This window comes from Anguilla rostrata, chromosome 10, assembly GCF_018555375.3.
Source record: "Anguilla rostrata isolate EN2019 chromosome 10, ASM1855537v3, whole genome shotgun sequence".
NCBI lineage: Eukaryota > Metazoa > Chordata > Actinopteri > Anguilliformes > Anguillidae > Anguilla > Anguilla rostrata.
Genome location: NC_057942.1, coordinates 5,463,517 through 5,474,760, shown reverse-complemented (window position 1 = coordinate 5,474,760; position 11,244 = coordinate 5,463,517). Strand labels below are relative to the sequence as shown.

The 11,244-nt window shown below is 46.6% G+C and overlaps 1 protein-coding gene across 1 annotated transcript; it reads left to right on the top strand.

Annotated features, from left to right (window-relative positions):
* The first annotated feature begins 23 nt into the window (after positions 1-23).
* rnft2 (ring finger protein, transmembrane 2) lies at positions 24-10,315 on the top strand. The gene is made up of 10 exons (XM_064353635.1): positions 24-167; positions 696-773; positions 1,171-1,658; positions 1,975-2,051; positions 2,219-2,319; positions 3,076-3,229; positions 5,661-5,810; positions 6,410-6,475; positions 9,104-9,205; positions 9,590-10,315. Exons 2-10 carry the CDS (start codon positions 727-729, stop codon positions 9,722-9,724), a joined length of 1,320 nt encoding a protein of 439 aa, XP_064209705.1. The 5' UTR covers positions 24-167; positions 696-726; the 3' UTR covers positions 9,725-10,315.
* Positions 10,316-11,244: the final 929 nt, after the last annotated feature.

The following is an 11,244-nucleotide window of genomic DNA, read 5'->3' as shown; positions in this document are numbered from 1 at the left end:
GCTGATTGGTCGACGTTCGTAGCAACGTTCCTTTCCACAGGAAGAGGAACAGTAGCTAGCTTGCTAGCCAAGTTAGCTTAGGTTAGCTCTAAGCAAAATAACAACAATTGAATTAAACTTAATTCCTTGCAAGTGAATATAAGGGAAAAAACCTCACAATGTTTTGGGTAAGATTAAGAGTTATTTTAAAGTAGTTTTAGTAGCTGAACTATCTTACAAAGTGAACAGAATGCATTGCATTGCAGTTTTTGTGTCAAAAGCTAGCTATGTCAGGCAGCTTGTTGTGGTGACACTTGCAGTGCAAAGTAGCTAGCTGGAATAGATAGCATTGTCAAAACGGTATTCCAAGAGAAGCTAGCCGGCTCGGCGTTCATTTTGATGCTAGGCCAAATGCATATGAAAAACAAACCTTTCCTCAAAACTGCGAAGGCACAATTAATTCGGATGCGTCAAGCGCTATCATGATCATTTAAGAAATAGCTGGCCAACTCCGCTTCTGAGTGTCAGACAGAAACTAGCTCGCTACCTTACTGGATACATGTTGTACAGACATTGTGATAATGTGTAGTTAAACGTGGCCACCGAGCATATCAATTAAATGCTAAGTAAATTGTATAGTCGCTCCCGATTATCCGCTGTATCCACCCGGCTGCGCTTATGACACTACTGCAATCCCTGTATTCCTGCCTTCATAGACTTGAAGCACATGGAGACGAGTTGGATGCCATGCAGAGGAGACACAGCAGCAACACCGATGGCATGCCCCCTGAAAGGTTTGGGAGAAATCACACGTTACATTTTGAAAAGGGTTTTTGTTTCGCCTCTGCTCAAGAGTCATCTTGCACGCTTTGGTGCTGCTGTTCAAGCATGCGGTCAGGTGTAAGGGGAAGATGCTCTATGCGAGAAGGTAGTGAGCACTTCTGATTCACTGCTAGTTGAATAATGTATGACGGTGTGGTTAATCAATGGGTCATTTTTACAAAGCTGCATTAAGCAGAATGTCTCTGTTTAGCTTATGTCCTGGTTGATGATATTTTCGGGCTCAGGAGACGTTGCAGCTTTTTTGTTTTGACTGAATTAACTGGGTTAATAAAAGGCAGATTTTAGCTATCAGGGCTGTGTTGTACATTTGTATTGGTGTTCCCCTGAGAGGCATGCCTGTTGCTGCAGGAGCAGGAGTCAAACTCTTGGATCAGAGAGCAGTCTGGATGAAGGCGGAGTCTTTGACTGCTTGAAACCAGACTCCCCCTCCCCTCAGCAGCTGTTCTCTGGCCTGGTGGGCGTGCCGTCCGGAAACGTGAGCTCCGCCCCCTTCCAGGCGGCCGGCCTGGTGCTGGGCTCGCCCCCCGAGGTCTTCATCCAGATGACGGCCTCCGCCAGAGAAGAGGGCCCCCACCGACCCGAGAGCGCCCCCTACCTGCCGCGCCCGCCCCAGCACCACCACCACCACCATTACCACCAGCCCCCCCAGCACCGCTCCTCCCTGCTGCACGCCGCCACCTCCGCCGATCGCCATGGCAGCGGAGACGAGGCGGGCGAAGACCCCTCGACGCCGGCCCCTGCCCTGTCCGAGCTCCGCGCCGTCGTCTCCTGGCTGCAGAAGGGCTTCCCCTTCATCCTCATCCTCCTCGCTAAAGTCTGCTTCCAGCATAAGCTCGGTAATGAGTATTGGATATATATGTACATGCACATATAAATATATACAGTATGTATATGTGTGTGTATATGTAAATACAAATGTTATGTATATGTAGTGCCTTCCAAAAGTATGATCTCAAATTGATCTCAAAACTTTTGATCTCAAATCCACTTTTGATCTCAAATCCAAAGCAAAAAAAAAAACTTTTGGAGGACTCTGTATACATAGTAGCTAGAATACAATTATGTATAGTGGCTTTTATAAGACATAATGAGAAATACTTAAAAAAAAAAAAGGATTCATAATTATAGATTCCTCATTTTTACCTTTGGCAGGTATTGCTGTGTGCATTGGGATGACAAGCACATTTGCATTCGCCAATTCGACTCTCAAACACCAGGTGTCATTACGGGTGAGACTAAACCGCTCTCTCTTGTTTACAACGGAACTTTCTGGTGTGAAATTTCACGGCATGCCGCGGGCACATTGGCTGATGTTAATTTTATCGTACGCGTGACACTGTTTCATGAATGAAAGCATTGTGACTAACATGCATCTTTTGTATGTTGCTCGCACCAGGAAAAGAGGTCTGTGTTTTCCGCTCTCTGGATCCTCGTTTTCCTTTCTGGGAACACTGCGTATATCTACTACACATTCAGCACTGAGGAGCTGCACAATAGGTAGCTTCAAATGCCATCCTGTCTGTCAGTTGTTTAATATTAATAGTACTTAATTACAACCATATGTTTACCGTACACCAGACTACTTCTATATTGGTTTTTCTTTGTTTAAACAGTTTAATTGCATTGACATTGGCCAAAACCATTAACTGAAACTTGAATGCAGTGATAATTGGCACTTCACAAATGTTTTCACCCCTCTTTTTATTTATTTGTAGTTTATGATTTATTTGTTAATTTATTCATGTTTGTTTATTTAACACATTTTTCAGCGGTATGATTTTTATTTTCTGTTTTAGAGTCTGTCGCTTCATTCTGTCTCCTTATCCTGTGAGTATTCGGTATCATTTCGCCATTTTTTCACCATTTTTGGTTCGATGTTTGCGTTATGGTTTGTGTGGGTTCACTGTATTGCTCTTCTTGCATCTGGTTGTTATTATTGCAGGGGGGTACCCAGTCTTAGCCCAGAAGGGCTAGCGTGGGCGCCAGGTTCTTTTTTCTAGCACTAAATGCTTGAACAAATCAATGTCTGGATTGAACGAGTCGATTTGTTGAATCAGGTGTGTTAGTGCTGGGCTGGAACAAAGCCTTCGTCCACACCAGCCCTTCTCAGATAAGACTGGTCCTCCCTGGCCTCGAGCCTGTGTGCCGAAATGGCTCTGACCGAGCGCTCAAAGCTTTTAAATGCAAGCCGCCCTCAAACTTTCTTCGGTAGACTGCGTGAGATCGTCCTCAGTGTATTGTTTTCTTCCTCAGCCTCATCTTCGCGAAGCCCAACATCAACACCTTTGACTTCTTCGACCTGATCTGGGCCGTGGGGATCACTGACTTCGTCCTCAAGTACTTCACCATCGCCCTCAAGTGCTTCGTCCTTTTCCTGCCGAAGATCCTCCTCGCCTTCAAATCCAGGGTAGGAGCCTGCAGATCCACCCAGGGCCTCATCAGTGGGCTTGATATGCAGTTCAATGGTTTTAACAAACACGCGCGTGCTATTTTAGAATAGGAGGGAGGAATGGGAGGAGTTAATGCTATCTTTATTCTATCGTTAATCGTTTAATACTTTAATCAGCCATGTTGTTTATTTGAGTTAAGTCATGAGGTACCTCTGCAGACTGCTCGTGTGCCATTAGTGAAAGCGTTTTACTGTGGTCAGATACAGGAGTGAACCAGCATTGGCGTACATGGTGGTTTATAAAATCAATCCAGAGTAACTGTTTGGTTCCAGACAAATTTCCCACCACTCGTAGCATGGCAGCAATAGGATGATGCAAATATCTGCAGTAGTTTCCTCATGCTGATAAAAAAGAAAGAAAATTTGCAATAAAATGACATCATTACTTTTAAGAAAAATAAATATGTGAGGAAAAATATTACTGGTAACAAAGTGCGGTATTTTAACAACCTTTACTCCTAATGTTCATTTGAAGACATTTCACTACCAGCATTTGATAAATTGAAACAGAACTGAAATGAAAAATGAGTATGTATATATTTCATACTGTATCCTGATGTAACAGGTTTATCAGGGTGAGGTTGATTGTGTGCAGTGGCGCCCTGTTAGCGACAGTGTTAGCACGACCCAGGCCTTCTGCAAGTGTTCAGCTCGTGTGCTGAGGTCACCGGGTGCACAGGCGGAACAGACCAATCAGCAGAGCCGGCTGCTGCTGCTGCTACCGCCGCCGCTGCCGCTGCCGCCACTGAGCTCATTTTCCCCCAGGAGCACCGGGGTGAAGTCACCGCTCCCTGGAAGAGCCATTATCGCTGCGCGCCTGTCAGCTGGGGACGCCCCGCTCGGCCACGGCCCGCCCCCTGGCCCGCCCCCCCGGCCCGCCCCCTGGGCTGCCCCCCAGCCCGTATCCTGAACCCTGGCCCAAGTGGCCTGCTTTCAGCGGATGAGGTCATGGCTTCGCCACCCTGCCCTAGACTCGCTTTAGAGCGGGAAAAAGAATCAAGAAGTGCGCTGGCCATCGAAACGTTGTACGCAGCGGGCTCGGGGTTCGCGAAACGCACTCGTGACGGGCCGACCGGTTAATTGCTCGTTTAAAGCGACGTTGCGCTCTACTCGTCCCCGTCCGTGCCAGTTCTGCCGCTCCCCCAGCCCCCCCCCAGAGACAGACAAGCGAGTTCTGTCAGTGGACTGTCCTCGAGGACTGGGGACCAATGAAAACGCGGCGTGCGCACCTGAAGCCACGGGCTTTCCTGTCCCCCAGTCGCCGTTTGATTGTGAAACGGAGGTGCGAGGGTCAGGGGGAGCTAATGAGGTAGCGGTGCGAGGGGGAAGGGGAGGAGGTGGGGGGGCGGCACGTGCGCGGGCGTCTTCGTCTCTGGCTGAAGTCCAGGCCCAGTTTGAGGAACCGAGGATGACGCTACAGGGACAAAAGGAAAGATAAATTGCTCGTTTGCAGAGGTCCGCACCCCTGTCTCAGAGCTGGAAGGTCTCCAGGGAACGGTCATTAATCCTTGTCAGGTAAAATGCACAGCGCCATTACACTGATTTAAGATGGAGGAGCCGAAGAGGGTGTGGAGAGCTATACATTCTGGTTCGCCCAGTTGCGGTTCCCCGGTCCTATTGACCGACCCCGGCCGTAACCGAGGTCGGTGGGGTCTCGCGGCGCGTCGTTAGGGACGGGGGCGCGGGCGCTTAAAGCACGAGGGCGCGGCCCGTGGCCCGACTCCGTCACCCCCGGAGTGGCGCGGGGGTAGCAGGTGGAGAGACGGCTCTGCCAGTTTCCGTGCGGCGTGGGCAAATTGCCTGCGCGCCGGCGAAGCCGCGGAGCGCTGGACCGCGGCCACGGCATGCTGGAGCCGGCGGGGGCTGGGTCTTCGAGGCTGGGGGGGTGTGGGGGGGTGGGGGGGGGGGGTGAAGACAGCCAGGTGCCGTTCCTCGGTCTCGCTGAAGGCTCTCCAATCAGTGGCACCCGAGGAAAGGGCACAAGTGGGTGAGGAGGGAGGAGGAAGAGCGGCGCACTGGAACTCTTCTGCACAGGCTTACTGCCGCAGTCACAGTGAGCTTCTGCTGTGCCAGACCAGGGGGTTATCCAGGTTAGGACACCCCTAAACCTGGGCCTGAAAAAGGGCCCCATGTGGGTGCATGTTTTTGCTTTAGCCCAGCACTATGACTCAACTGATTTATCCCATAAATATATAAAGCGCTAGTTTTTTTTTTTTTTTTGCACGTTTAGCACATTGAACAAAGCTGTGGTTGAGACGTGTGTGCTTCATTGTGCTTCGTACATTTATGGAATACATTATAAGTCTTATAAGAGAGAGGGCTGTGTGCTTTTTTTGCCTATTTGTGGTCTAGTTGTGGACCCCATGTCTCTCCATGTCCTTGCTCCCAGGGGAAGCTCTACCTGCTGATCGAGGAGCTGAGTCAGCTGTTCAGAGCGCTGGTTCCCATCCAGCTGTGGTACAGGTACATCGTTGGGGAGGACCCATCCGGTAGCTACCTCCTGGGGGCCATGCTGATCATAATCTACAGTCTGTGCAAGGTAAAAGGGGGCTCCTGGGTGGCTCTTTATGTTATTTAGCAATCAATCTACAAGTCAATTAACCTATCAACCAATCAGAACGTGTGTTACAGTTATCATTAAATGAAAAGTCAAATTGATCAGGAGATCTTTCCAAAAACTTGTAAGACTGAACAACCCTGGCAAATGGGGGCAGATCATTTCCTTGACCCACAGAGAATGTGGTCCAAAATCACTCCTGTAATATGGTGGCAAAGACCATGCCTGATTGCGGTACACATTTTTCTTTTTTCTTTTAACATTATTGCTACTATTGATTTTCTGTGTGAACGTTCTTAAACGGGGTGAGCAATTACAGAAGGAAACCCCAAATGGCAAACAAATACAGAATAGAGCGTTCCTCAAATCTTAACTGAAACACAGTTCAGAGGGAAAACAAGAGACAAAAACTAAAGGCTGGCATATGAGAGAGAAGCCTGAACACAAAGCTAAGAAACGGAAGTACCTGAGAGACCGAAGTGCCAAGAAAGTAGAACGTATGGAAACAGGAGAAAAGTGCATTAAGAGGTACTTCTGAAAATGACGACGCACTGTGTGGCGGGCGTGCGTTTGCTCTGCAGTCCTTCGACATCTGTGGGCGAGTCGCCGCCATCCGGAAGGCCGTGGGGATCCTCTGCAGTTCCCAGGTAAGAGTGGCTGCGTTCGTTTTTATATCCGGGTCATCTCAGCCTGTGGCATTTCTCATCGGAGACCAGACCAGTTTTATGATTGGACAGCCCTGCTATCCCAAAGTTAAATACACACCAGCCAGTGTTTCTTCCAATACTGCATCGTGGAGAATTCTGAGTGTAAGTGAGGTTGCCTAACTACAGGTTTAATTAGATTTGATGAGCTGTCTGCACTTTTACACGCAAGTTCAGTTTCATCAAGGTCCAGGCACAGATGAGAACAAAGAAATCTAACAGAAGCGGGTTTCATTTGAAAATGCTAATACTGATTGACAGCCTCCGCGACTTTGGCTTTCCCACTTTTATTCTTTGGGTGCTGTCACATCGAGTCGGTTAAACAGCGCAGACAGCTGTTGGCTTTTTTTTTACAGTGGAGACAAAAAAATAGGAAGACCGTTCCAGTGAGCGCCGAACTGCGGACTGACATTTGAAGCACAATCAGCCACATTATTAATTTGCCTTAGGGGACTCTAGTGTCCATGAACTCCCTCAACCCCTGCCTACGAAATGGCCGATTGCACACCTCTCTCTACTCCCAGAATCCCCAGGCTCATCAACCATTACATCACCCGGGGATAGCTAGCTACCTGTGGCACAAATTAGGCAAGAAGTGCTGTCAATGATGTGTGGAAGGAATGACATCAGAATATCAAACTGGCTTTTTAATAAGTTTTAAGTAGCCAGGTTTGACTTTGTTACAGCAGAAATGGAATACAGTGCAGTCTGTGAGTATTTGGACGGCGACATGATTTGAAGTTAAAGCGCATGCTATAAGCTTTCATCGTAGGGTATTTACATCCATATCGGAGGATCCGTGTACAAATTTCAGCTCTTTTTATACATATTCCCCCCATTTTGGGGGACCAAATGTAATTGGACAGTTGACTGCTCAGCTGTTTTTTTGACCAGCTGTGTGCTGTTGCACCTTTAGTTCATGCACAAAAAAGGTAACAAACGTTAATTGAAGGTAAAGGAGTTAATTCTGCGTGTGCATTTTGGTTTTTGGTGTCTGTTAACTGTTATCCCTCATCATGAGGACCAAAGAAGTGTCAACGCCAGAAAGCAGTGGTGAACTCAGCAGTAGTAAACAACCTGGTAGACCACAGAAGACAACTGTTGTGGATGACCAAAAATACTTTCAGGTGTGTAGAAAAAAACGTTTTTAACCGTCGAACAGATCAAGAACACTCTCCAGGATGTAGGTATGAACACGCCAACAGCTACCATAAAGAGAAAACCACAAAAGCACAGCCTCAGAGGGTTCACCGCAAGATACAAACCACCGATAAGCACCAAGAACAGAGCAGCCAGGTTGGAGTTTGATAAGAAAGTACATTAAAAACACTTCGTTCTGGAACAGAGTGTTACGGACAGATAAGAAGTGTTAATGTGCACCAAAGTGATGGAAAGAGGAAAGTGTGGTGGAAGAAAGGAACGGCTCTTATTCCAAAGTACCTCCCCCCCCCATCTGTGAAACATGGTGTCGGGGGTGTTATGGTTCTGGCGTCTATGGCTGCCACTGGAACTCGTTTTCATTGGAGATGTGATTGCTGACGGCAGCAACAGGATGAATCCTGAAGTGTGCAGAAACATCTTAACTGCTCAGATCCAACCGGATGTCTCGAAATTCATTTGACGGCGCTTCGCCGTGCAGCGGGACAGCGAGCCCAGGCGCGCTGCTAAAACAAGCAAGGAGTTCTTTCAGGGCCAAAAAGTGGAATGTTCTTGACTAGCTAAGTCAGTCACCCGACCTGGATCCAACTGAACATGCTTTTCACTTGCTGAAGACAAGACTCAAGCCAGAAAGCCGTTGGGGGTTGGGGGGGGCGGTGGTGGAAACAGGAACTGAAGATGGCTGCAGTACAGGCCTGGCAGAGCATCACCTGGGAACATACCCAGCCTCTGGTGATATCAATGGGTCGCAGACTTCAGGCAGTCATCAAATACAAAGGATTTTCAAAGAAATATTAAATATTGTGACTTTATTTGTCTGATTGCTTTTGGTCCCCAATCACAATTTAAAGCATGTTCATTCAGTCTAACAGATACATGAGCCCACTGACTACGAGTGTGAGCATTCAGCTGCTGTTGTAAATGCTGAGTCAGTGAGCCTCCGTTGCGCATTGTGTCACTCCTGCTTTGTCTTTCTTCACGGTAATTACTCTTCTGCGGGGGGTTCCAATCTCAAAACAGATGTTTGTATGGTGAGCTTGTATTCTTTTAGAGATGACATTATTTTGATTAAATGATGTGACTTTTGTCGCTGTGTTCGATGTGTTACAGTGATGAGGGTCACAGTCTGGTTGACGGGTAGCTGGGCTGGTGATTGCGTTAGTGATGGTGTTCTTGGTGCTGTTGTGTTCCAGAGTTACAGTGTGAGAGGCAGTCTGGTTTAGGCCTGCATTGGTTGGTGATAATGATGGTCCTGTTGTGTTCCAGAGTTACAGTGTGAGAGGCAGTCTGGTTTAGGCGTGCATTGGTTGGTGGTAATGATGGCCCTGCTGTTGTGTTCCAGAGTTAGTGTGAGAGGCAGTCTGGTTTAGGCCTGCATTGGTTGGTAGTAATGATGGTCCTGTTGTGTTCCAGAGTTACGGCGTGAGGGCCAGCAACCAGCAGTGCACCGAGGCCGGGGACGTGTGCGCCATTTGCCAGGCCGAGTTCCGAGAGCCGGTGGCTCTGATGTGTCAGGTGAGACCTGCTGCCCCCTTGAAGTTTGATTTCAGTTAAATATTTTGCTCTCCCCCACTCCAGACCGCGGTGTATGTATGGCCCCGCGAATAACGGCTTCTGGCTGTGCTGCTCAACCGCTTTCCTCGATTGGACTGCAGTCGAGCTGGTTTCACCGCCCTTTGAAAGTACGGCCTTCTTAGAGCCATGGAGAGAGGCGGCTCAATTGGTCAAATCAGGATAGTTATACATTGAGTCAGTTGGTCGAGTGTCACCTGCAGACACCGTAGCCCTCCATGACCAGAATTGAGTGATACTAGTTCAAGGCATTCACCCTGTATTGAACCAGTCAATTAGCCCTATGCCATTCGTTGAAGGTAACGTGCTGCTCACCCTGTCTTTTAGCACGTCTTCTGTGAGGAGTGCCTGTGTCTGTGGTTCGACCGCGAGCGGACGTGTCCCCTGTGTCGCTCGACGGTCGTAGAAACTCTGCGCTGCTGGAAAGATGGCACCACGTCTGCCCATTTCCAGATCTACTAGCGCGCAAGACGGAGGGGGAGTATCACCACACGAAAACAGCGCCACCTACAGGGGCTCCAGTCCTGGGAGGAATCCGCTATCAAAATGTGACGTTTGCTTATGCATCAGCTATACACAAGCTCTTTACTGTAAACCATTGTGTGCACACAGTCACCGTCTTGACTTTTAACTTCAACTGTGCATTAGAGGAAAATATGCTACGACTTGGAAATAGATAGTTTTTGACTAATGCTATTTATTGTGCTGTATAAATTTATATATATATATATATGTATATATATATATATATATATGTGTGTGTGTATATATATATTCAGAGGGTAGTTCGCTCTCTTAAATCAGAGGTGTAATGACATATCTATCAATGACCAGTATTGAGCAGATTAAAATTCTGTTCACCTGAACAAATTGAACAGAACAAACAAAAAAAAAAACATTTCATAGTGAGTAATTTGTGACTAATAACTTTTTTGCAGTCAGCTCATGACTTTGACAAAGTTGGCTGTGCATGGTGTTGTACAATATCTAATGTTTTACAGTGTGTATTTTTCAAGCAGTGGACTGTAATTAAAACACAAATTGAAAATTTTACCCTGTAATTGAAAGTTATATTTGCAGCATATTAGTCAAAATGCTTAGGAACACTCAGAAAAGATGTAGTAAAGAAAGTTTTATTTTCTAAAATTGTCACAGATCTCACAAGATAGGTAGTCTAATAGCATCTCATAGCACATTTATAAAAACACACAAATTCATAACTGCAATGAAAACCACAATTCTGCAATGATACAAAAACATAGCTTATGCAAATAGCTGCAACATGCTCTTTACTATTATTCTTGTAGGACTGAAGGAAAGCCATCTATGGTAACACTGCTACAAAAGTTGAGCTCAAAAGCCCTTTACAAAAGTTCTAGAAAATAGAACTGTATGTATAAACATTTCAGTAATCAGAATCACAATTGTCAAGCAACATCGTTTGCATTTGACACATCCTCCTCGACTTAATATTTCAGATTCATTAAATTACAGTAAAAATGAATGCATTTATGACCTCCTTGTCCTCAAACGTGGGGGAGGGGGGGGGCATGTTCAATTAGTAGTAGCTTATTTCATTATGTGCAGTGCAATAGAATAAAGCATTCTCTTTGAAATGATAACTTCAGATCACATTTTATTTGTCAAAACGTTTACGTGAACTTCCAAATGTATTTTTTGCTTAGAATTACGTTTGCTGTACATTTTCACTATTCCGTGTTTACTGATTTTTTTAAAAACGTAATGGACGCTGGATTTAACTCGACTAAGCTCAGTCTGATACGCCAGGATCCAGTAGCGATATTAGTAAGTTTTTCCCTTCGGCAACCGTCAAGGGACGGTGACATCAACCTACTATTCCTGTTGTTGCCAGTATGATACAGGTAGCTTCAAGTGATCTCCGCATGGACTTATTTGGCTTTATGCGATAAGCCAAACAACATGGACCTATCTTGAAACACAGTTGCGGTATAAAATGTTTT

What these genes read in the sequence shown, in the direction of transcription:
- rnft2 (XM_064353635.1), top strand. Translation starts at nt 727, where the DNA reads ATGCAGAGGAGACACAGCAGCAACACCGATGGCATGCCCCCTGAAAG. An exon ending in GATGGCATGCCCCCTGAAAG is followed by an intron (nt 774 to 1,170) that starts GTTTGGGAGAAA and finishes CTGTTGCTGCAG; the next exon opens with GAGCAGGAGTCAAACTCTTG. An exon ending in TCCTCGCCTTCAAATCCAGG is followed by an intron (nt 3,230 to 5,660) that starts GTAGGAGCCTGC and finishes CCTTGCTCCCAG; the next exon opens with GGGAAGCTCTACCTGCTGAT.